We start from the raw sequence: 26,067 nt of genomic DNA on the forward strand, positions 1-26,067 counted from the left end.
ATAGAAATAACAGGGGAGGGGGGAGTTCCCGGGTAGCTACCTTAATCTCTCTTCGTTAAACTTTAGTCTTAATAGTATATGACCCAGTTTAAAATTGTGTAAGTCGTCTCTTCTCTCTCTTCTGTAGGATGTTCCTTTCCCACCAGGTATATCTCTTTTGACCCCATGATAATACTCCTTCTTTCCTCTGCTATACATTTTAAAATTGGTGCCCATTTTTCTTCAAATATTACACCTAGTGGATCCCCATTATATATTAAATCTTTTCTATCAAAATCTATCAAATTATATATTTCTCTTTCCAGATCCCTGATTGAAGGTGGGGACTTATCTAACCATTTGTTTATTATAACTTTCTTCGCTAGTACAAGTATAGTGTTGAGTGCTGGATTATACAGTATGTGTAATAGGTTCCTCATAGTATACAGTATGCTGTTAGCTGAATATGGTAGTGATTACACAGTTGTTCACTCCCAGGCAATCAAGAATGACTGAAGAACATAATTAAAGTTTCAGTACTATGACAAACTACATCAGTATTTTATATTCTGCTTTATTCACACATTCGCTGCCCAAAGGGCCAAGCAAAGCAGAACAATGCTGGCGCCTGTCGCAACGAATGGGTTGATGAGTACACCTTGAGTTGACAGCACTGTATAGGCACTTTATTGGCTACTGTTTTATTATGAGGCTTTTCAATAAAATTTATATTAGTCTTAAGTACATATCTTTATTTTACATATAAAATAATTCTTTGCATGTTGCAAGGCAGAAAAGTAAGTGACCATGGAATTAGATTGAATTTGGGTTTTAAGCCAACGTTGGCTGTAGGAGTGCATGTAGCTTTTGTTAGATGTGGAAGGCACATCTACATTTTATGACTGATTTTTCTGTACCTATTAAAAGGGAATGCAGTGGTGTCTTCTGAAAGAGGAAGAAATCATTCCACGTATCCGAGCGATGGAAGGACGCAGAGGCCGGCCACCAAATCCAGAGAGGCAGCTCGCTAGGGAAGAGTCGAGAATGAGACGGCGAAAAGGACGGCCACCCAATGTGGGGAGCCCTGAATTCGTAGTCAACAATGACGCAAAGTTGTTAAGAAAGCTGCAGGCGCAAGGTGACCTTTTGAATTCTGTAGCTTAAACATACAGATACCCTTCAAGCTCTGAGAAACCCCAAACATTACCACATAATATATATATATATATATATATATATATATATATATATATATATTAAGTGTCAAAAGGAGTGCTAGTGGGCGTGGCTAAATGTATACAACAAAAAACAAACAACGATGCCCAAAGCTACGTCTAATGTGACAAAAATACACAGTGCAATATCTATATATTCTCTTGAAAAAGGGTAATTTAGTTCAACCCTTTGGCCAAAGCGTCTTAAGCCTGCTAGCCGCTTCTAGGCATGACCATTAGCAGGTCCTAACACCCATGCCTTGAAGTTGGCTAGCAGGATTAAGACGCTTTGGCCAAAGGGTTGAACTAAATTACCCTTTTTTTCAAGAGAATATATAGGTATTGCACTGTGTATTTTTGTCACATTGGACGTAGCTTTGGGCATCTTTGTTTGTTTTCTGTTGAATTCTGTAGCTTGCCATACCTTTTTCTTTTGTACATTCTCATCTATTTCACTCGTCCATCCAGATTTCAGCTAATGCTTCTTCACTTCAATGTTAAAAAATGAGTAATTTACATTCAAAGCATGATACCGCTGAAATGCTCATTCTTTCTTTCAACTGTGCGATCTCTCTCTTTTTTGGTCCGGTTTTTCTTCCCCATCTTTGTGGTTTGAGCATGCTTCTTGGTTTGCATTATGGAAATGCCATTGACCAATCCTCGAAGTAGGTGGCGCAATATAGCATGTACTGCAAAGCTGGCCATCAACATGCACTTTATTGTAGTCTCCTCTCTCCTCTGTAACTGTCAGTGCTTTAGTTTTATAATGAACATCATTTGAGAGACGAGCACAATGGACCAACCTTTGTTGACTGAATTTGCAATCGCATTGAGAACCAAACAGCATCACCGGGATGTTCTTATTACTCTGTTTCCTCCTCCGACAGTCTGGGTCGCTCGTCCAGAATTTGTATCACTTGCATTACATCTCACACGTGTGTGTGCGCACAGTGCAAGTTGTTTAATATTTTCTCCAATGCAATCAATCTTCAATAAATGTTTCCAAAAATTGTGCTAGCTCTTTTCTGGTCATTTAAATGACACAAACAATGGAGAAAAAGACATGACTGAAAATGTTATGGAAATCATTATCATATTGCACATCAGTTTACTCGCCCTCTCTCCTTCTATTGTCGAACACCTGGGGTGTCCTACTCCAGTCCTCAAGGGCCACCAACAGGTCAGGTTTTAAGGATATCCCTGCTTCAGCACAGCCACTGATTGAGTCACCTGTGCTGAGGCAGGGATATCCTTAACCTGACCTGTAGGTGGCCCTTGAGGGCTGGATTTAGCCACTCCTGTCCTACATAATCATGACACTTTTAGTTGCTGTAGCATCCTTTGTATAAGCAAGTGAAAACTGATACAAATCACTTTGAGGCATTGAAAGCCTTGAATGTTCATCCAAGATGTTAACCCATTTGCTGCTTCTATGGACTACTTTTGCCCCTCTGGCAGCAACAGCGTTAATGTCAAGTTTGGAGCAGTATAATAGTCTTTGGTCCTCGGTGTGTGTGTTTTATCCTTAAGAAGCAGCCCTAGACTCCGCTTCAAGTATTTGGACTGTCCTACAGACTCATCTACTGTATTTTTAGGATTGTCTTTTTATTAATTTTTTCACCACATCTTTTTCTCCTTCCATCTTTTTTCTTTTTTACATTTCACTATTTTCACTATTAACTTTTATATACAGTAATTTTACACGGTATCATTCATTCACTTAGATTTTTCACATATATTGTTACACATTGGTCTCACGTTATGTGGGTATTATTTAAGTTGAACCCTTATTGTTATTATATAGTCACATTGACATACTTTATTGCTATACTTAGCAGTTGTGAGTGCCGAGCTATTTTACCCTGTGTGTGTGTGTGTGTGTGTGTGTTTGTGTGTGTGTGTGTATATATATATATGTATGTATGTATATGTGTATGTATATATATGTATGTATATGTATGTATGTATATATGTATATGTATGTATGCATATGTATGTATATATGTATATATATATGTATGTATGTATATGTATGTATATATATATATGTATATAATACAGACCTACAGCAGATGGATGTACAGTATATGTCATTCTGCTAACTCTCCTGTATTCTGTTCCAGAAATAGCAAGACAAGCAGCACAAATAAAACTTCTCCGCAAACTTCAAAAACAAGAACAAGCTCGAGCAGCTAAGGAAGCAAAGAAACAGCAAGGTATGAGACTTGTTATACAATGCACTCGAATAACCATGACAAGACAAGTCTGCCCTGTATTCAATTCTCCCGTCTCGCATTGTCCTATATCTTGTTCTAGCAATCATGGCTGCTGAAGAGAAACGGAAGCAGAAGGAGCAAATAAAGATTTTGAAACAACAGGTACATATTTTGTGCTTCCCCTTCTTAAGTAAAATACAGATCATTGATATCTTTCATTGTTGGACAACAGATATATCAAGTAAAATTAGATACACTAAGGACTATATAGTTTTTAGGCATGTCTCTGGGATTGTTTATTATAATATTGGCTAAATATAGAAGTTAAAGATGGGACGCAGGGGGTCCCATTAGCTGAAATTAATATGGTTCAGCTCCAGGAACCCACTGATGCAGGGGTGGCCAACTCCAGTCCTCAAGGGCCACCAGCGGGTCAGGTATTAAGGATATCTCGGCTTCTGCACTTGTGGCTTAATCAGTGGCTCAGTCAATGAGCCACTGTGCTGAAGCAGGGATATCCCTAATACCTGGTCGGTTGTTGGCCCTTGAGAACTGATGCATACCTGGCAAGCTTGCGCCAGTACGAGGTGTTAATTATCAGCCATGGAGCTACTCATATGCTTCCTTAAGCAAGTGTGTTTTGAGGTGGGTCTTAAATGTGGATATAGAGACGGTGCTAGTCGGATATTGAGGCGAAGGGCATTCCAGAGGTGCGGGGCAGTCACTGAGAAGGGTTTAAGGCGGGAGAGGGCTTTAGATACAAAGGGGGTAGAGAGAAGACTTCCTTGAGCAGAACGCAAGAGTTGGGATGTTGTATAGAGAGAAATTAGGGCTGAGATGTAAGGAGGGGCAGAAGAGTGTAAAGCTTTAAAAGTGAGGAGGAGAATTGTGTGTGTAATACGGGATTTGATAGGAAGCCAGAAGAATGGATTTCAGCAGGGGAGACGCTGAGACAGATTTTGGAAAGAGTAGAGTGATTCTGGCAGCAGCATTTAGGATAGATTGTAGGGGAGACAGGTGAGAGGCAGGAAGGCCAGACAGCAGGACGTTACAGTAGTCGAGACGTGAGAGAATGAGGGCCTGAGTCAGAGTTTTTGCAGTCGAGCAACAGAGGAAAGGGCATATCTTTGTAATATTGTGGAGGAAGAAACTACAGTTTTTTGCTACCTTTTGAATGTGAGAAGAGAATGGGAGAGAGGAGTCAAATGTGATCCCTAGGCAGCGTGCTAGGGCTACTGGGTGACTGCTAGTACCTCCAAAAGTAATGTGGAAGGAGGTAGTAGGGCCAGGTTTGGGAGGATGTATGATGAGCTCTATTTTTACCATGTTAAGTTTAAGTCGGCGGAGGGCCATCCAGAATGATATAGCAGAGAGACATTCAGAAACTTTAGTCTGAATAGCATGTGTAAGGTCAGGGGTAGATAAGTAAATTTGTGTGTCATCAGCTAAGAGGTGATATTTGAACCCAAGAGATGTGATTAGGTCACCTAGAGAGAGTGTGTAAAGAGAATAGAGAAGGGGTTCCAGGACAGAGCCCTGGATTACCCCCACAGAGGTTGATAGAGGAGGAGGTGTTGGCAGAAGAAACACTGAAAGTACGATTGGAGAGGTAAGAGGAGATCCATGATAGGGCTTTGTTACAAATGCCAAGAGTGTGGAGAATGTGAAGGAGAAGAAGGTGGTCCACAGTATCAAATGCTGCAGAGAGGTCGAGTAATATGAGCAGAGTGTAATGACCTCTGTCTTTGGCAGCATGGAGGTCATCAGTTAATTTACTGAGGGCTGTTTCTGTGGAGTGAGCAGTGCGGAAGCCAGATTGTAGAGGGTCTAGGAGAGAATAGGTGTTTGAGAAAATGGAGCAAGCAAGAGAATACAAGACGTTCAAGGAGTTTAGAGGCAAAAGGCAGGAGAGAGACAGGTCGATAGTTAGAAAGACATGTACAGGTGCAGCCTTTCCCGGTATGTATCTCTTGAACCTAGAGCTAACATTAAAGAGGCAATCCAAGCAACACTTTATAAAAAAACAAACATACACTTTAAAAAAAAATATATATATGCAGCCTTTGATTACCTTTATTGAAAACTAATTACCTAAGGCGCCGATCGATTCGTTCTCCAGTGATCAGCAAAGATCCTGCTTCCAGGGTTTACTAAAAGGCTGCCTTTCAGTTTCAATCAATCCTTCAGTCAGTGAAACTCGGCAGCTACAATGTATTCTTATATTACGAAGGTAACATTATCTATTGCAGTTTGCAGCTCAAACTGCTGGAAATATTGTCAACAAATTATCACAAACGGGAAAGTGTTACAAAGATCTTGCACTGCTGGGGAAGTGTGTTAAAACCTGCTATAGAAATGAAAGAATGCTCAGTATATTAAAACTCATTAAAAATGGCATTGAGTTGAATTTAAAAAATGTAGTAAATCAGTTTTGTAGTATTAGACCATACTTATTTAAAAACACACGTAGGATATTGCATGGATTGCGCCTTCAACTGGGACACCCTGCTTCCCATCCATGGAGGAAAAAGGGCCGGGACGGAAGATACCTTTTAACTCTTGAGTGCCGGAAGGGCAACGGCACTTGCGAGCACGTGATCACTGCATCACTAATGACACTAATGACAGAAAGGAAGGGGAGGAGTCCTCTTCTGTTCGTCTTCCTGTAAGATCACGTTCTGTGCTACACAGGGGAGCAGAACGGGATCTCCCCTAGAAAAACGACCTTGAACATTGACATAGCTACCATGTCTTGGGGTCCCTTAGTGACGTAGTAGCTACGTATAATTGGCTCCCAAGGGGTTAAAGCCGCAATCCCGAAGCTAAAAGTAGCATCAATGGTCAGCTCTGCGCACCCCCCTGTTTCCAAATATGAATTAAAAAAAAAATATATATACTATTTTGGGGGGATTGCTGCAGTTGAAATTCACAGATGAAATACTAATCTGCTTGATCCATCTCATTAAGTTTTTTGTCCTTTTGCAATGTTTTGTTTGCTATTCTAATTCAAAGGAAGGTGACATAATCAAGACGCCAATGAATATAGACTTCAAATGTGCCCATTCCCTAAAAATAGGGAGTCAATGGCCATAAAATGTGTTGATTGTTGGAGAACCATAAATAAGTACAGTAATTGAACTGTACTCAATGCTATTTTATGTTCTCCTTCATTTCCTGGCATAGCTGCAATTAATCCTTACGATTTGATTCATGTTTACATTAAAAACAAAGTCTTGATTGGTAATAAATATCTTTTTTCCTTCCCGTTATGTTCATTTGTGTGTCTCTTCTTACATTCTGTCCAGTTCTGATTTGTCTTTATCCATTTTTTCTGATTATATATTATGAACTATAATCTGCTGTAAATCCCTTCTAATCATGTGTAAATAGCCTTAATCTGTGTACTTTCTGCTGCTTTTCCCTGGTGTTTTTACACTATATGTAATATATTTAGATAATTCTGTATCGATGTAGTCTCGGCAATGCAATAAATTAACCGTGTTTTATTTTTAGGAAAAAATCAAGAGAATTGAGCAAATAAGAATGGAAAAAGAACTTCGTGCCCAACAAATTCTAGAGGTAAAAAACGACAGTGTTAACATAAGTGCACTAACTGAAATATTTTATCTACCTTGTAACTTGTAACGTGTGCAGTCTTCTCTGTGCATGTTTTGTTGCCACCTGTAATAATACTGTAGGGTCTGCTGTTATTTGTGATGTCCCTTGCATGTGTGTATGAAATACATCACTTGGCTGCTAAAACAAGAAAAATAACTAAAATATGCCACAGTTTGACTTATTATTATTGCATTTAAAATAAAAGTTTTTTTTTTTTTTTTTTAAGTATTTGTAGTTTCTGTAAAGGTTTGGGATAATATTTAGTTAAGTGTTATAAATGGGGTAAAAAAACAAACAGATGAAGCAAATTTCTGAATATTCATTCTTTTACAGTTTAGGTACTGTCATTTTAATACTTTAGGCAAATTAGTACTAAAACCGTCAACAAAATGTTGAAATATATTTACAAAATGAGCAAGCGTAAGAATACAAACAGATCATTACAGATATCACAAATTCCTTTATCCCTCCAACTGCTCAATGATCTTTTGCAAACATTTGTTGAGAATGTATAAGATGACAGGGATAAGGGTTTACATAAATATTGGTCAGTTAAACCCACAATCGATCAGAGATGCTTATAGAGTTTGATGCAGTGGTTGGTGTTCATCTGCGATAAAGATGAAAGGGGCAGAGTCATGTCAGTGAGCGATCCCGTAGTCCGAGCCAGGGGTGCTCAACTCCAGTCCTCAAGAACCCCCCCCAGCAGGTCAGATTTTGAGGATATTTCGGCTTCAGCACACGTGGCTCAATCAGTCTTTGCTTCAACACAGGTGGCTCAATCAGTCTTTGCTTCAGCACAGGTGGCTCAATCAGTCCCTGCTTCAGCACCGGTGGCTCAATCTTCGACTGAGCCACCTGTGCTGAAGCTGGGATATCCTTAAAACCTTACCTGTTGGTGGGTCTTGAGGACTGTAGTTGAGCACCACGGGTCTGAGTCACAACAAATCCTTATAACATTACAATACTAAACTGATAATAGTGAAGTCTGACCTTTCTTACTGCACCGCCTTTGCACACCCATTATTTAAGTAGAAGGCAGACGGAAGATAAGCAGGCAGAGTGTTTGCTGTACTGTGCACAGTGTCCTGTATTGTTCTGTCTCCCAGTAAGGCATGTACAGTAGCTTCATTCTGAGTCTGATGAAGTTTTCAGATTGTAGTTGTGCTGTTGCATGACCTTGAGACCTGTTTTGCATGCACAGGCTAAAAAGAAAAAGAAGGAAGAAGCGGCAAATGCCAAATTATTGGAAGCCGAGAAACGAATACAGGTTAGTTTAGATGAAGAGCATCAGTTCTTATTCAAAACTCATCTATTTGTATCAAATGTGTGTTGGCCAATATGAGACATCAATAAGATTCAATAAGATGTTGCTTAAAAGTAATTATCATAGTTACAGAGGGAAAAGTCTTGAGACAGAAATATGTGTCCAAAAACTAATGTAATCAGTATTTCTATCAGATATATTTATTATTTATTGAGGTTGACAATGGAAGCACCTTCCCTTGAAACATAAATACACCAGTTCAGAGAATTAGGCCGTGTTTAACAGAACCACAGCAAAGTTTTTCATTGACCAATTCCAACCTGTCCCTGTCACTCTGTTAGAACAGCTCACTTGTGCAACATTCAGCATCCGTGCTCTGAGGTGCAAGTGACATTGCACATATACAATTTGGACTATTTGCATATGTGTACATAGTAGATGAGGTTGAAAATAGACATACGTCTATCAAGTTCAACCTATGCTAAATTAGACAACAGATATTTATCCTATATTAGTAATTACAGTATATTGATCCAGAGGAAGGCAAACACAAAACAGTGAAATATCATCTAATAATATCTCTAAAGGAGAAAAGTTAATTCATTCCATACACAATAATGGCAATCCGTTTTCTCCCTGGACCAACATCCTTCCCATGCTGACTTATTTGGTATATCCCTGTATACCTTTCCTTTCTAAAAAGATGTCCAATGTTTTTTTTTGAAGAGATCTGTTGTCCAGGTATCTGCCATCACAGTCTCCCATGGGTAATGAATTCCGCATTACACATGGAGACTGCGATGGCAGCCCACAGCCCACAGCCCTCACATTTGACACAGGCGCTTTAGCATTTTTCAGCCATGCATATTAACTTTAGAAACTGATTTGAATTAATATTCTCTAATGCTTCTTATGAGTAAATGTATGCTTTTCTTTTGGAGTGGTTATTAACCAGTTTTCGACTATAATATGGAGGTAACACGCTATGTTTAGAAATGTTAAATGCTTAATAATACTGTCGTTCTGTAAAGCTTAGGTTTGTAGCGGCACATAGAAGAAGAGTGTAGTAAGCAAAATCACATTTTTTATGTATTTAATTGAGCTTAGCAGTGTAATTAATTCATCCGAGCAGATGTGCTAAAAACCTGTGCATGGATTTCTTGCAGGGTGCATTAACCGCCACGTCAATGTGTCCTTGCCTTTTACAATCTTAAAATGAGCATGCTTTATGCGGGCTAAAATTCCCATGGAAGTAAACACATGTACATAGATTTGCAGGCAGATTCTTACATCAAGCGAGTGCAACTGTTAGTCAGGGGTGGCCAACTCCAGTCCTCCAGGGCCACTGACAGGTCAGGTTAAGGATATCCTTCAACACAAGTGGCTCAGTCTTAGACTGAGCCACTGATTGAGCCGCCTGTGCTGAAGCAGGATATCCTTAACCTGGCCCTTGAGTACTGGAGTTTGCCACCCCTGTGTTAGATTATCAGAAGCTATACAGTACTTTTTTTTCTACTAGTTCAGTGTTTTTATAATGATAGGAGAAGATAGGTCAAACATTCTTATCCATATGCTGTGCACCGCTCTCCTTGTTCTGGGACCACACAAGTGTTTTTATAATGTGCAGCATTCCCTATACCCCCCGAACCTGCACATGATTGCATGTAATAAATACAATGGTTTTGTTTTTACCTATGAAGCACTACCACTGATTTCAACAGTTTTTCTTTGTTTTCTTTCAAAGGAGAAGGAAATGAGAAGGCAACAAGCAGTCCTTCTGAAACATCAGGTCTGTACATTTTCACTGTAGTTTTTTGGACTAGCTTTTATTATATTAAAATTAAAATAAAATAATGTTTTGTTTATTATTCTCTGTGCTGCTACTGGGGTACAGGCCCCTCCAGCTGCACAGACGTCTTTAAGTTGTTGCATTGTGTAATTTTTCCAGCTTGCATATTATTGCCTTGCTTTGGTATTGGGGTCTTCTGGGGATATGACTTCTTACAAAGTGGTTTGTGATCTGTACCATTTCTTTTTCATAATGATGTGCCAACTCTTTCTACCAGGAGTTGGAGAGGCATAGACTAGATATGGTATGGGTATGTTTATTTTCGTACATCTAACACCGCATCGTGATTTGGTTGTGATATGGTTCTCATAGCAATGCATAAAGTATAGCGCTGGCTGCGGTCACATTACATACTGCTGCATGGCTGTACGGCACAGAGCTTTGCATACATCTGCTGCTTGGTAAAGACAAGTCTAATGTGTCTGAAACTATTTCTCATTCTGCAGTCTGCACTTGAACCCCAGACTAGTATTACTAATAATACGCATGTTTGACAAAGATATTGTGCTGCCCTAATTTAGGTGACAAATTCAAACAAATGTCATCGTCGCACCTAAATTCCAAGCAATTATTATTATGTGACATAGACAAATTTGTGCTTTAGCACACCTGTGTATGAGCGTGTGTCTATATAAATATATAGATTTATATCTATATCTGTAGGCAGTGCATTCAGGGATAGTTCATTGTGCAATCTTGGTTTATTCATGCATGTTTATGAACCAGAACTATTTTTAGATTTATTTGGCCCATAACTAAGAAAATGTAATTTCAGTACCAAATTATTTATGCAAACAGGTTCCATTTTCAGTAGATTCCCACCTAATTGACTTTAAGCAGATGTAAGGTAATTGACTTGTTTCAGCCAACTATTATGCTTTGTGTTCTGCTAGCAAGCTTATACAGGAGCATCACACTGTAACTGACCATGAGTATACTTTGTACGCTTTTTGTTTTTACACCGTCCTCATTACTCATTGCTTTACTTTATCGCTTTTGATTTGTGTATCTGCTTTCTAAACCTCAACTAAAACATGCACAAACTTGGCCTTATGTGTGTTATATTGTTAGCATTTACCGTGACTAGTCTCTGTGCTAAATCTGCAACCCTCGGCTTCGTGTTCACCAAACAAATTGTTATTTAACTCTCTGGTTGAGCTTCGACTGATTTGTATCTATCCTGATAGGAACGAGAGAGGAGAAGACAACATGTAATGCTAATGAAAGCTGTGGAAGCGCGTAAAAAAGCGGAAGTAAGTGCGGTTGCTATTAATAACAATAATGGTGATAGAAATTGATGTTTGGTAGAGCTCCAGTTGAGGGTAATATCATTTTTTTAAATACATTTTCATGTTTGTTTGTTTTTTTGCTCTAGTCTTTGTCCCAGTTTTGCAGCCCGGACTTTAATATACCATATAACCCTTGGTGCTAATTTCTTACATATAGATATATACTATGAATATATAAATCCATGAGAATTTTAGTTAAACTATAGACTTGCTCACATTCATACACTTTACTTCTACTTGGTAAAAAGATTTTCTCTAATTGGGAGGCTTTTTGACAGCAAAAGGTTGTTTAAACCCTTGTTCAATGTTTAATTGTCAAGTGATGCTTTATATATTTCTAATTTAATGTAATTGTACGAAATGTTACTAGTCAAAGCAACGGTTCCTCTTGAGAGAGAGAGATATATATATATATCCAGAGGAACCCTGGAGCTGAACTGCGTTAATTTCACCCCTGGTGCTAATTTAATGTAATTGTACGACATTTTACTAGTTAAAGCAACGGTTCCCCTTGAGATATATATATATATATATATATATATATCCAGAGGAACCCTGGAGCTGAACTGCGTTAATTTCACCCCTGGTTTTTGAGATGGCACCTGACGGTTACACGGGCCAATAGGAAGCTGCGACAGATGATGTCAAGGCTTGCTATTGACCGGCATAATGTGGGAGATTTAAAAAGTATCTCAGGGAAACACTGGCCAACCCGGAGTTGAAATTAACATGGGTCAGTTCTGCAGACCCCATGCTTCCAATCTATGTAAATAAAAAGGGGGGAGGGTGGGGGCAAAAAAATGGCCAGTCAGAACTGCTCCTTCTTTACATCTTCTCTATGTGCTTTCAGCATCTTTCTGTTATGTTAAAGGAAAAAGAACGGTTAAAGCAAGAGAAACGAGATGAAAAAAGAATAAATAAAGAACGTAGGATTGAACAAAGAAGGTTAGAACTTGAGTTGGCTAAAGAGCTAAAGAAGCCCACTGAAGACATGTGTTTAGGAGATCAAAAGGTATTAATTATCAAAGTACAAATATTCCCCCTGTGCTACAATGTTCACCCTTCTCTTATCCAATTCATTTTCTGTCATTGTTTGCCAACATCGTACTAACATTATGGCTATCTGCCAAAGGTGTTTAGCTGTATTAGATTGTATCTATCCTCAAATTGCCATCCCTTGCAGTACAATACTTGCATTTTCAAAATATATAGTACATTCCTTCAACAGACAATCCAACTCCTCACTGAGTAACACACACACACTGCCCCAGAAGTCTTCTCAGTAATATCTGGCAACTTACAGGGAACAAAAGACTTCCAGTTATCAAGACAATAGCAAGTGGCTTCGACATCTTCTCAAACTCGCACACCATTTGTACATCTCAGTAACTCCCATTATATTGTAAGATTCTCTAATCAGGAATATTCTTACCCGGCATACTGAATACAGTATATGCTTGTTATTTTAGACTTTTTAACAATGGATATGTATGTCCCTGTCTTATGGCTCCTCCATTACAGAAATGTGCTGCAAGCTTGTTTGGCACTGACAGATATTTTTATTCATGGGCAGTTCATTGTTGTAAATGTGCACTGAAGAAAAATTGTTACCATACCAATAAAAATAATATATTTAATATTCACCATATTTTCTGTGCTTTATATTTTGCAGCCTTTGCCAGAATTGTCACGCATCCAAGGACTTATTCTTTCTGGTAGCACTTTTTCCAATTGCCTCATGGTGGTACAGTTCCTACGTAACTTTGGCAAAGTTCTTGACTTTGATGTCCACTCTGATGTCCCTACGTTAAATGTTCTTCAGGAAGGTTTATTGAATATGGGGGACAGCATAGGGGAAGTACAGGACTTGCTGGTGAGGCTACTGTCTGCTGCTGTATGTGATCCAGGAGTCCCATCAGGATATAAGGTATAGTCATTTTAGCCATTATCTACAGTAAAAATATTGCCTAATGGGAACATTTAATGACCCTAAGGTAAAAGTCAGTCTATTAACTTTGGGCTACCATATGCTTAATCCTTCTAGTTCTGAACAGGCCTGCAATTCAGTGTTGCAGGCTCATTCCACACTGAAGGTGTCCATTCATATCTCATAATATCTTCTTAGCAATATCGCCATCTGTGCTTTTGCTGCGATAAAATAACTTTGCTTTTTACACCATGGAGTGCACAATGTAACTTCTCTGGTTATTGCAAGCAAATTCATGACTTGTGTTCATTTGTAGATTGAGTAGATCATATGCCCTCTCATTCTTTCATGTTATATTGACATTACGTTAAGCCCTCCACTTTCTTTCAATAAAATTTAGTTCTTGCATAATGACAATATTAGGAGGGAAACATTTTTAATACAGGTATTTTATTGTGTTTAAAGGCTGTGATAAAATACTGATTTTTTAAAAAAATATATATTTTTTTCAGGCTAAAACCGCTCTTGGGGAACATTTGATGAATATTGGTATAAACAGGGACAATGTTTCTGAGATTCTACAGATCTTTATGGAAGCCCACTGTGGACAAACTGACCTGACAGAAAGTCTTAAGACAAAAGCTTTCCAGGCCCACACTCCAGCACAGAAAGCATTGGTTCTTGCTTTCCTGGCTAATGAGCTGGCATGTAGCAAATGTGTAGTGAGGTAAATCTGTTTACATCACATCCACATCCATCACTGGTTTGTGGACCGTCTATTAAACTATATTTATTACTGTCGTCTTTTCAGCGAAATTGATAAAAATATTGACCACATGTCAAATTTAAGGAGAGATAAGTGGATGGTTGAAGGAAAACTTCGCAAGTAAGTATAATTTCCTATTGGTTTCTCAGGGAGCCCATTGGGTGGATTCTTTCTTCAGCCACTTCTGAGCATGTGTGAAACAGTGTGGGGACAAGGTCTTTTCTCCGCATGTCCAGTGCTGGATTATTCAATCTGCTGCACGAGACTTGGCAATATACTATATAATACTATAATATATAATACACTCCATACAGGAGGGAGTTGTAATTCATTACAGCTACCCCTAGAATTCAAGGGTCTCTAGCATTTACCAACTAATTAAAAAGTGGAATTCACACAATACTAGGCTATTTTTGCTTCAGACGCGCTTTATTTTAGTGAACTGATGCATACATTAATAATGTGCGATTCACATAACAAACTGAAAATTGGAACTACAAGAAAGTGGTAAAGTGTTTTCAAAAATATGAAAAATTGTTGAGCAAAAAAAACTTTTTATTTGTAATTGTGTTGTTTGATATCGCTGATCAAGAAATATTTTATTTGTATGTGGGTGGATTTATAATTGGTCTAATGTACACCTAATTTTGTCCTTTTTTTGTCAACTTAAAGGCTTCGAATAATACATGCTAAAAAGACAGGAAAGAGAGACTCTATAGGGGGCGGTGACGGAGGAGAGGAGCACCATTCTTTAGGGACACCCACTCCTGGTCGTAAGCGCAGGAGGAAGGGAGCGGACAGTGACTATGATGATGATGATGACGATGATAGCGACGACCAAGCAGATGAAGAAGATGAGGACGATGAAGACAAAAAAGGGAAAAAAGCAGAAACTTGTGATGATGAGGTATTTTATACGATCCTATATTTTGAAAGCCTTCAAAGCGATTACAAATTAAGATGGATTAAATCGATAAATGGAAATCTACAAATAAAAAAATGCAACCAAATCTGATAACACTTCAAAACCAAACTTACAGCTCACAGTACAGTATTACTAGTTTCCAAATTGTGGTAGTTTGTGTTGACCATTGTTACATGTCTCAACATAACTTGCAATTCATTTACTAAGGACAGTTAACGTGAGAAAAATGAGTGAAAACAAACTAAAGGACAATTATATAGGTCATTATCATGACTTTACTTGGTTAATAGTGGTTGGTTAGACATTATACACATGCAACTTTTGAAGACCTTATTTGACCCTGAAAGATTGTCATACAAAATACCATCCTGCCAACCAAGGCATTAGTTGGATCGTGCTTGAAATCTAATATTGGCTGGAAAAAAACATTCTCACCCTGATGGGTGTACTTATTAAAGTCTCCCAGATGCAAAACGGGGACAAAATTAGAGCAATTGGATAGAGCCCTCTATTCCACTTACAGACGTGTTCCAAGATCCTCAACTAGAGTTTCTCTTTCTTTTGGTGTCCTTGCATGGTCTTACTTGGTATTCCATATTTCGCTTTGGTCTATTTTAGCTATGCTTGGTGGATCTTGTTTCCTAAATATACTTGCACATGTTGTCTGTAGGATGATGGGGACCAAACAGCCACTGTAGAGGAACTGGAGAAACAGATTGAAAAGTTGCTTAAGGTAACCTATTTTAGATCTATGGGGCTGATTCGATACTTGCCAAAATGAGCCACATAATGCTTAAAATACATAATATTGTATGGCATATACAAATATTTTTCTTCATACTACTGTTATGGAAACTATTTCTAATGAATGCTAACTTGTATTTTTATATTTAAATGGGTAATGATATTACTAATGCTCCAGAGTACAATTATTATTATTTGGAATCCTAATATCACAAAAAATGTTCAATGTGTGTCACTTAGATATCACAACACGTCTTGTCGTAAAGCAAAATTGAACCTTACTGTGTTAGGCCTCAATTATACCAGAAACTGCAGAGCGGCAAAGAGATCCAGATGATGTAATCGTAACGACGCTACATGTGCACATGCAAAAGCGATTTGTAGCACTACTGCAGGGAGACATGGCCAGATAATTTATCTCTCTTTGTATGTGTGTGTGTGTGTGTGTGTGTGTGTGTGTGTGTGTGTGTGTGTGTGTGTGTGTGTGTGTGTGTGTGTGTGTGTGTGTGTGTGTGTGTGTGTGTGTGTGTGTGTGTGTGTTTTAAGTTATGGTGGGTGAAAAAGGCAACAAAAAACATCCACCGTATTGCATATAGCCAATAAAGAATATCACTTGTGAGCTCATTCACATGTCTTAGAAAGGTCTGCAACCCTGCCTTTCACCATTATCACCCAGCATACAGTGTTTCCACTGCAGTAAGGGATTCTGGGAAATGACATGCAAATGAGCACACCGTGTCACCTTTTGCCTGAAAAAACATTGTTACATGGAGCCCATATAAGCTAATGCTCGCTGTTAACACAGCTTTAAAGCACAGCATGGGAATCAGATGCAAAGCCAGAGAAACCATTCACAGACATGTTTCAACCTTAATGGGTATCATCAGTGTGAAGTTGGTTGTACTGCTGGCTTTGAAATTGCAAAGCCCTACAGCTCTTTTCAAGGCCCTATATGTATACAGCTGAACCCCGTTATAATGCGGTCCTTGGGGCTACAGAATGAGAGAGCTGACAGCAAAGAGGAGAGAGATCTAGATGCCGGTAAGTCCTCGTGCGGCAAAATGGAGGCTTTCAAATCTCGTGAGCCACGCTCAGACCGCGTTATAACCGATTCGCGTTGTAGCGGATCGCGCTATAACTGGATTGAGCTATATATATATATATATATATATATATATATATATATATATATATATATATATATATATATTGTGTGTGTCTATATATATATATATATATATATATATATATATATATATATATATATGACACACACACCCGCGTGATTGGTTTGTTCAGATGCACCGTGATTGGCCCGAGGCAATTACGTGATGCGGCTGTCGTCTGTGAGAAACAAATTCTCAGATCCCTTCATGAGACAGAAGCTTTGCAGCACGTCGCGGCGCTACCGTCGCGAGTGGTATGTGCGCTTTCATTGGATTCTATTGCTTTGTTTTGAAGCTGCGCAGTGTCGCCGGCGATTTCTGGTATAATCACGGCCTTATGTGGCACTGTGCAGAGCATCAGATTCTCATTGAAGCACAGCAAAATGATTAATATTAACCAGTGTATTTTCTCGTCAATGTCTTTTATTAACAGCAACAGAATCAGTACAGAAAGAAATTATTTGAATCATCCCACCATTTGCGGTCAATGATGTTTGGTCAGGATCGGTACAGGCGTAGGTACTGGATCCTTCCACAGTGTGGTGGTATTTTTGTGGAAGGCATGGAGAGCGGTGAAGGTAAGGCATGACTTATTGGCCAGTGTATGCAATCCTGTGTAAATTGTATTGTATTGTATGTCTTTATTTATATAGCGTCATAAATATACATAGTGCTTCACAGTAGTAAATAAAAAGAATGTCCATTTAAAGATATGACACATGTAGCAGCTTCTTCATATTTTTAGATCTGAGCTTCCTGGACCATCGAAGTAATAATACATGATAATTTAGAAATTAGTTCATAATTCTACATTTCCTTATTTAGTTTGCTCTTTGGAACCTAGTTGTGTGTGTGTGTGTGTGTATGTATGTATGTATGTATGTATGTATATATATATATATATATATATATATATATATATAAAACATAATGTTACATTATATACATTAAACTTAAATGATCAAGCATGGAGGGGACTGTCCTCAATGTTAAGTGTATACTATTTAATTTGGCTAGGTCTCGAAGAAATGGCAAAAGAAAGAGAGAGGCAGAGAAAAGCAGAAAGTATCCAGATAAAAGAAGAGACATTTGAAAGCTTTGAAGAAAAAATAAACTGTTTGAATCCAGGTAATGGTGAGCAAAAAGACCATAAAGACAAGGACAGCACCAATTTGTTTCTGCAAAAGCCTGGTTCCTTCTCAAAACTGAGCAAACTGTTAGAAGTGGCCAAAATGCCTCCGGAAATTGACATTGTAACCCAAAAAACAAATGTTGCACCTAATGGATGCTCTTTAACGTATCAGAACAATGCAAGGAGCACCCCTATTAACCTGCAGCCAAGTACATCCCAGAGCAGCTCTGAAAAGCCAGACTTGAATCCATTTACACATATAGTAAGCGGACCTGGGAAGTTTTACAGCACTCCAATAATTCCTAATGAACAGCTGCTAAAGACTCTTACGGACAGAAGTAGACAATGGTTCAGTCTCCTCCCCAGGACACCATGTGATGATACTTCAATAACGAACGTAGATTTATCAGCTGCTCTCTCTTCAGCTCCACCATCTCGGCTTCAGTCCCAGTCCCCTTCCCCTGTTCCGTCACCAATCATGAATTCATCTTCTGTACAGAATACGATGGGATTAAATCCATTCACATTATCGCCTCTTCAGGTTAGTTTCCAGTTTCTTTGGACTTCATCAAGTAGATCGGTTTATTCAGCAAGGATACATTTTGCAAACCCACTAATAGGTGATACAATTGTCCGTGTCTTGGTAATGTTGGTAACATGCACTATTTTAGTCCCTTTGCACAGATTTGCAGTTTTTAAAGAAGCAGTCGAAGAATATGTTTTTTTATGTTTTTTTATGTTTTTGAAAATAGTGTTGAAGCTGGGGGTTTCCGGAGCTGAACCTAATTATTCAGCTCTGGGGACCCTCTGCTCCGGTGATACAGATCTCCTTAGGGTTGTCGCTCCGCTCGGCAACCAGGGTTTCACATAATGGTGAGGTATTCAATGCTCCTGCGCCCTTCAGGCCAATAGGAAGCGGTGACATCATCAGGTTCAGCTTCTTATTGCCCCACTTGACGCAGGAGTGTTAAACTTTGCCGAGGGCACCCGCCTTTGAGAAAAATAGAAGAAGGACGAGAGCACAACAATGCAGTAGGTTAAAAAATCGTGTATATTTTGATCAAGGTGAGTATAACACGTACAAAATAGAAGATCTTTTAAGCTTTTCATATAACAATGACATGAGTTACCACAACACCATTCGCAACTGGTCCTCACGAGCGGCGTGGATGTCTCATACTGCCGACCTCTGATCCGGGGAACATGGCGACATGGTAAGTGGTAGGACATCCAAACAGTGAACTCGCTGTCTTTTTCTCTCCAGCGGGTCCGCAGCCAGTACAGCCGGCGTAGCACTTAGCGAGTGTTTCTCCACGAGCGGTGGCTGATGACATCACCGAAGCGTCACTAGGGAGACCATATTTCGAGTCGGCAAAAGCCGAAGATGTGACAATCGAGTGAACCACACTCGTAAAAAAGGTCCAAAGACAGTCCACAAACCATAGAATAAACGTTCCAACGTGTTTCGTAATGTGATACTACTGCATCAGGCAATAAAATGACAATAAACATGCTAGCATTTAAACCCCTTTCTCTTACAATTGGATGAGGACGGGGGGGTGCCGAGCAAATCAGATTGAGACAGGAAGCTAAGTGAAAAAAACTAACAATAGCGCTCTAAACACACCCTAAATGTGACAATATACAATTCAACCACATATGTGTAAATAATAAAGCAGTGTGATAATAACAATCAAGTGATCTAAAGAAAAAATTAAGAAACTTAGAAACAAACTGCAACCCTTGATAAAGACTGTTCCACTCGTCTTGCACCAGGTGATCCTCCAACCAGACAGGAAGCTCACATAGCTGAACCTAATCAACAGATCTGCTATTTTGTACGTGTGATACTCACCTTGATCAAAATATACACCATATTCTTATCTACTAGAGACTGAGAGCTGTGCGCTTGTTCCTCTATTTTTCTTAGCTTTCGAGATGACGAGCCATCTTTATGGATAGCAACAGACTCTCTTACCCTTAGCCTTTATGATAAGGTTTTGTAATTTTCACCTTTTCCACACTGATTTTTGATAATGCTATATATATCATCTCCTATCACTCCATCGACCCTCTTTAGAGCTGACACTTGATTGCAAATTTATGTGAAACTACCACGTTTGGGTCTACACAGATGTTTTTTATTCACCACTCCTGCAAGTGACACTCTTTCACATTACAATTGGTGCTTTGCTACGTTCTTTGTTCACTTTTGTTTGCATGTTTTCATCCCTTTGGAGGTCTGTATCTCGGAAAGCATACGGTCCCCGGAGCTGAAATTAATGGGGTTCAGACCCCCTGCTACAATGCTACGTAGAAAATAAAAATGAGCTCGGATTGCTCTTTTAACTTGTTTGAAGTTTAGTTGTTATTCAGTGCCGTGTCAGCCTTTTCTCTTTTAGAATTTGAAATACAAAAAATATGAAGGTTACATTTTTTTGTTTGATGTTTTGTGTGACATTAAAGTGGTTGTATTATTGACAGCAAAATGTTTTAGCTCGGTGAACAATCATTGTGATGTTTTGTGCTTATATTTAGATGAAGCATGGTTTACCTCTGATGGGACTTCAGTTTTGTGGATGGCCATCAACCGTTCTTCCTGCAAGTCTTCCATTTTCATCAACATTGCCTGGTCTTGGATTAGGGTTATCAGAAGGGAATGGACATTCTTTCCTGACACCTAACATTCAGACAAACAAAAGTGAATCACCCGTGCCACAGAGTGACAAATCGGTGTGCACACCTTCTGCTGTTGAGTTACCCAAACCTGTAGATTTCCCCAGTCCAAGACCAATACCAGAAGGTAAGTGCAATTATAAGATCACCTCTAACAGTCTGGTGGCTCTTCGGCTAAAAGAAAACTCTTAAGGCTCTTATATCCATCGAACACACCCACAAAAGGAGCTAATGCAAACAATGACGCTCTACACTCTACATTACGTCTTAATTATGCAAAAATCAATAGTCGAATGAACACTGTAAAAAAAATCTACTTAGAATTGTTTTGATTCTAATCTCTGCCCAGAGAGACCACTCTTACTACATTTCTGAGATTGCGGCACTGTTTTCCTAATAGAAATGCAGTTTGGCTGGTGGAGAATAACAGATCCAGAAGATCTGAAATCTTTGCTGAAAGTGCTTCATCTCAGAGGAATAAGAGAGAAGTCTTTACAAAAGCAAATTCAGAAGCACTTGGATTACATTACTCAAGCTTGTCTGAAAAATAAAGATGGTAAGTATTTTGTAATATACAAGAATATACAAGTATTTTGTAATGCATTGTAACAAGGTATAATTTTTCAGGTAATCATTTACTTTGTAAATCTTGATCGGTTTTGCCCGAGTTTTATAAGGTGTTTTTTTTTAGTAAATTATTTTTGAGTAAAGTTCATTTTAAAAGTACACACTCGCTTTATAAACCGGCCAGCTCACTTTACGGGCCAATCAGCAGTCGGATGTAAGAGGTAGCAGGGTAAAATGCAGGAAGCTCCACCTTTGGGGCCCGAGGCAGCCATGTTGCATGTGGCAGGAAGGTCAAACCGAGAGACGGAGACGTGCAGAGACAGTGTGTGTGTGTACACTGTTTTCTTTCCAGCTGCTTCTAAAATTACAGGGTTTATTTAAGGATAAAGTTATATATTTAGCATAAAAGTCTCTGAGATACACAATTGACTCAAAAATCAGTGGTACATTTATCAAAGATACAAAACACAATTGAAAACAAGGGGCTTTCTCTTTGTACTCGTTCAGATCCAGGTTTTACAGCTTGCAAGCCTTGCTTATCTCGGTGTGAGGCAAATTTGGGATAAAAGAAGACTTAACACAGGTGTGCTCAACTCCAGTCCTCAAGCCCGCCTCCACAACAGTTCAGGTTTTTAGGATATCCCTGCTTCAGCACAGATGGCTCAATCTTCGACTGAAGTGGACCTGTGGACCGGAGTTGAGCACCCCGGAGTTTGCATCATGAATTGCTTCTAGACGTATGCTCTTTTCACCCACAGTCGCCATCATAGAAATAGATAGACATGAAGAAATGACTCGAGATGCTGTGGAAAACTGGTCTGTGGAGGACCAGGAAATGGAGATAGACCTGGCCATTCTTCAGCAGGTGGAAGATCTTGAAAGACGAGTTGCATCAGCTAGTTTGCAAATAAAGGTAAAGTATCATTGTCATTGTTTTAATATGATCACTTTATGGAAAGAAGTCAACATCAATCCCCTGTGTATTTAGCTTTAGAGCGTATTATCTGGTGGTAAATACAGCCACTACTGTTTTTGACCCTAAATAATACATATCTCAGAAGCTTACAAAGGCCCAATATTCTGTAGTGTGAACGCATACATTTGGAAATACCCAGCAGCACAGTATGTCTGGACAATTATTGGTCTACTTTTGTTCACCATGATCCATTTCAAGTATAATATTACACACACTCATTTTTGTGTGACCATTTCTTTCACAGGAAACCTCCTAAAAATGAATACATTGCAATATTGAACAATATTTGAGAATGCCGAACCTTTCCTATATTTATAGCTCGGTCTTCTTCAGGAATGGGACCTTACAGCCCACCAATAATAGAAGCAAAATCTGCCTTTGATATCAGCCAAGTCCTCCTTATACCAGTAAAGGAATCAGCCGATTGTAATAAATAAGAGAAGCCTTATTTAACTGTACTAAGGAGCACACAAGTCAACATGGTACACCTGGTGACGTTCTACATGAAGTCATTATTTTATCTTAGGAGGAGAAGGAACATTATATTGCTGGAAATATAGTGAGACTCATTATACAGACCTTCATATTAAATATGATTGGATAAGGCAATATTGTTTGATTCACTTTTCATAAATTACTACTTAAATGCAAAACCGGAGGTTATTATGGGAATCACTATTTAAGATACACATACATATGTGTTTATTCTTTCACGTAGGTTGCCAGAACTGTATTCCACAGTTAACAGAAAGTCCAGATGGATTCTGGGGCTCAGTTAAAGTTAATGAACAGTGTAAATATATTTTAAGATACTGAGAGAGGTAGTCCTTTCCAAATCAAAAGGAAAGCTTGATTGTAGAGGGGGAGTTGGTTTATGGGCTAATAATTTGGAGTTAGCAGGGTGATAGCAGGATAGCAGGGACCTTGACAAAGCACTTGCAGTGCGAAATATGTTGGCCTGTTTTTGCCCCTTTTTTACGGTTAAATAAACTAATGTTGGAGTTACCTTCTCTACCTTGTTTTTGTGTCTTGGCGGTGCAACGCAAACTCTACCTACTTCTATTCCAGAGTTGCCACATTTGTTTGGCTTTACTTGAGACTTGAGAAATTAGTGCAGTGTTTTTCAACAGGTGTTCCTAGGTACACTTGGGTTCCCTGGGCATCCCTAAAGGGTTCCCTGTAGTTTTCATGTCATTTCAAAATTGTACCAAATAAAGAAGTATTTACAATGCATCTGATCTCAGACGCGCTATCAGAGAGGGTTGGGGTTCCTTCCAATGCATCTGATCTCAGACACACTATTAGAGAGGGTTGGGGTTCCTTCCAATGCATCTGATCTCAGACGTGCTATTAGAGAAGGTTGGGGTTCCTTCCAATGCATCTGATCTCAGACGGACTATTAGAGAGGATTGGGGTTCCCCAGAAGTTCACAATATAATTACAGGGTTCCTTAACAAAAAAAGGGTTAAAAAAAATCAACTAGTTTTTGCTACAAAACGCTGCCTTAGTTTGCTGCTGAAGAGGTCAGCACTGGTATGCAGGCTCCTATAGCTACAAGGATAATATTAATGAAAGATTTAACTGGCAAACTGTACTGACATTTCTGTTGCTGCAATAGGGGTGGATGTGTCCAGAACCTGCCTCTGAAAGAGAAGACTTGGTATATTATGCGCATAAGTCAGTTACTAAATGGCATATGGACCATGATGGAGAACACACAGAAGATGAAGGAGGCAGTTCAAATGCTCTAGAACGGAAGAGCGACAACCCTCTAGATATAGCCGTAACCAGGCTGACTGACTTGGAGAGGAACATAGAGAGAAGGTATCTGAAGAGCCCCTTAAGTACCACCATTCAGATCAAACTGGATAATGTGGGCACAGTTACTGTCCCTGCTCCTGCACCATCTATTAGTGGTGATGGTGACGGGTAGGTTATTGAAATTAATATAACAAATTATTGTGCTTCTTTGCTAATTGGAGCCTATTTTCTATTGCCTGTTATATGTATCTTCTTGTTTGTCTTTTACAAATCATGTTATTCTGCATGATGCTTTGTAAAATATTTTTGTTACGTATGTTGATAATCCTGCAAAGTTGTATCTTACTTTTTATCTGGTTGTGACTAAGCTTCAAGGCACACATTCAGTCTGTGCTCTACATTTAATTACGTTGCTTTAATGTTGTACATATTGGCTGTTTATCTACGTTTTGTCATTGCTTGGCTTTCAATGTGATTTGTTACCTGGTAAAATGTTTTGTAATTCTAAACTGTTTCTATCATCTCTATTGCAATGCAGAATTGAAGATGACATTGCCCAAGGTCTGAAAATATGGAGGAAGGCACTTTCAGAGGCCAGGAGTGCTGCCCAAGTATCATTGTGCATTCAGCAATTACAGAAATCAATTGCATGGGAAAAGTCTATCATGAAAGTTGTAAGTTGCTTTAGACTTCTTGTTACTAAATCGAAACTCGGAAAGCTGCCTTTGCAGATTCACCTTCTTTAATGCCATTGCCGTGTCTATTTTTATATGCATTGTAGTACTGCCAAATATGCCGTAAAGGAGATAACGAGGAATTGCTGCTGCTTTGTGATGGCTGTGATAAAGGCTGTCATACATACTGCCACAGACCTAAAATCACTGCGATACCTGAAGGTGACTGGTTTTGTCCTGCTTGCATTGCCAAGGTAATGTGAATAACAGTAGACATCAAAAGTGTGAAAAGCAATAAAGATAACTAATACATAAATAGCAATTATTGGAGCAATGTGTCCCACAACGCCACGGCACTATTCCTACTCACAGTAAATCGAGCATCAATGTTATAAATATAAAAGGCTTAGGAATGTTTTCGTACAAAGGTTCCCCTGCTACAGGCTTGCTATGCAACAATAACGTAGTGTCTGCAACTCATTATGATGTCACTATATATATATATATATATATATATATATATATATATATATATATCTACTATATATTTGTGAAATCACTGTATGTCTGCGTCCCAAGGGTCAATCGCATTGGACCTTGGGCCTGTCACTCCTGCTCAGGCCATGCCCGCCCCCGCACACCTCTCATTGGCCTACGTCCAACACCAATGCCACACTGTCCCACCCCTCACTGACTCTCATTGGCCTGCGTCCAATGCCCGCCCCCGCACACCTCTCATTGGCCTGCGTCCCACCCCTCACTGACTCTCATTGGCCTGCGTCCAATGCCCGCCCCCGCACACCTCTCATTGGCCTGCGTCCCACCCCTCACTCACTCTCATTGGCCTGCGTCCAATGCCCGCCCCCGCACACCTCTCATTGGCCTGCGTCCAACACCAATGCCCTAATACTTCCACACTGTCCCACCCCTCACTGAGTTTTGGGAACGCTTTCCTCTAATCCTCAACCTGCTCTGGGGCCACGCTTCACAGCTATCAAAACCTTCACGTCTGCTACCACAGACTGCCGAATCAGGTACAGCAGTGTTTCCCAAACTGTGCGCCGCCGCGGCTTGGCTAGAGGGGCGCCGCGATCAGGGCCGCCAGCAGCGGGAAACAAAGGCTGCTAGCTCATTAAAAAAAAAAAAAAAAAAAAAACCTCTGAGGGGAAGGCTCCCATCCAATGGGGCTGCAGCCTGCCCGGCATTGCAACTGCAGAGCCACCAGACAGCACCAAGGTGTGTGTGTGTGTGTGTGTGTGTGTGTGTGTGTGTGTGTGTGTGTGTGTGTGTGTGAGAAAAACGGGCTGCAGGGTGTGTGTGA

The 26,067-nt window shown here is 39.4% G+C and overlaps 1 protein-coding gene across 26 annotated transcripts in view; it reads left to right on the forward strand.

Annotated features, from left to right (window-relative positions):
• Positions 1-26,067, forward strand: part of BAZ2B (bromodomain adjacent to zinc finger domain 2B) — a 167,532-nt gene that overhangs the window by 124,617 nt on the left and 16,848 nt on the right. For 10 of the 26 annotated variants that reach the window (XM_075609279.1, XM_075609286.1, XM_075609278.1 and 7 more), the window contains 22 exons: positions 907-1,117; positions 3,317-3,409; positions 3,510-3,571; positions 6,923-6,988; positions 8,232-8,297; positions 10,039-10,083; positions 10,361-10,393; positions 11,331-11,396; positions 12,283-12,444; positions 13,105-13,359; positions 13,872-14,086; positions 14,171-14,245; positions 14,798-15,032; positions 15,721-15,783; positions 17,394-17,538; positions 17,978-18,633; positions 20,631-20,895; positions 21,169-21,324; positions 22,094-22,248; positions 23,930-24,240; positions 24,611-24,746; positions 24,854-25,000. In XM_075609279.1, coding sequence (XP_075465394.1) covers positions 907-1,117; positions 3,317-3,409; positions 3,510-3,571; positions 6,923-6,988; positions 8,232-8,297; positions 10,039-10,083; positions 10,361-10,393; positions 11,331-11,396; positions 12,283-12,444; positions 13,105-13,359; positions 13,872-14,086; positions 14,171-14,245; positions 14,798-15,032; positions 15,721-15,783; positions 17,394-17,538; positions 17,978-18,633; positions 20,631-20,895; positions 21,169-21,324; positions 22,094-22,248; positions 23,930-24,240; positions 24,611-24,746; positions 24,854-25,000 — 3,618 coding nt within the window. The remainder of the gene's footprint in view (positions 1-906; positions 1,118-3,316; positions 3,410-3,509; positions 3,572-6,922; positions 6,989-8,231; positions 8,298-10,038; positions 10,084-10,360; positions 10,394-11,330; positions 11,397-12,282; positions 12,445-13,104; positions 13,360-13,871; positions 14,087-14,170; positions 14,246-14,797; positions 15,033-15,720; positions 15,784-17,393; positions 17,539-17,977; positions 18,634-20,630; positions 20,896-21,168; positions 21,325-22,093; positions 22,249-23,929; positions 24,241-24,610; positions 24,747-24,853; positions 25,001-26,067) is intronic. The other 16 variants (XM_075609289.1, XM_075609299.1, XM_075609290.1 and 13 more) reach the window with 12 other exon arrangements.

The sequence above is a fragment of the Ascaphus truei genome, chromosome 7, assembly GCF_040206685.1.
Source record: "Ascaphus truei isolate aAscTru1 chromosome 7, aAscTru1.hap1, whole genome shotgun sequence".
NCBI lineage: Eukaryota > Metazoa > Chordata > Amphibia > Anura > Ascaphidae > Ascaphus > Ascaphus truei.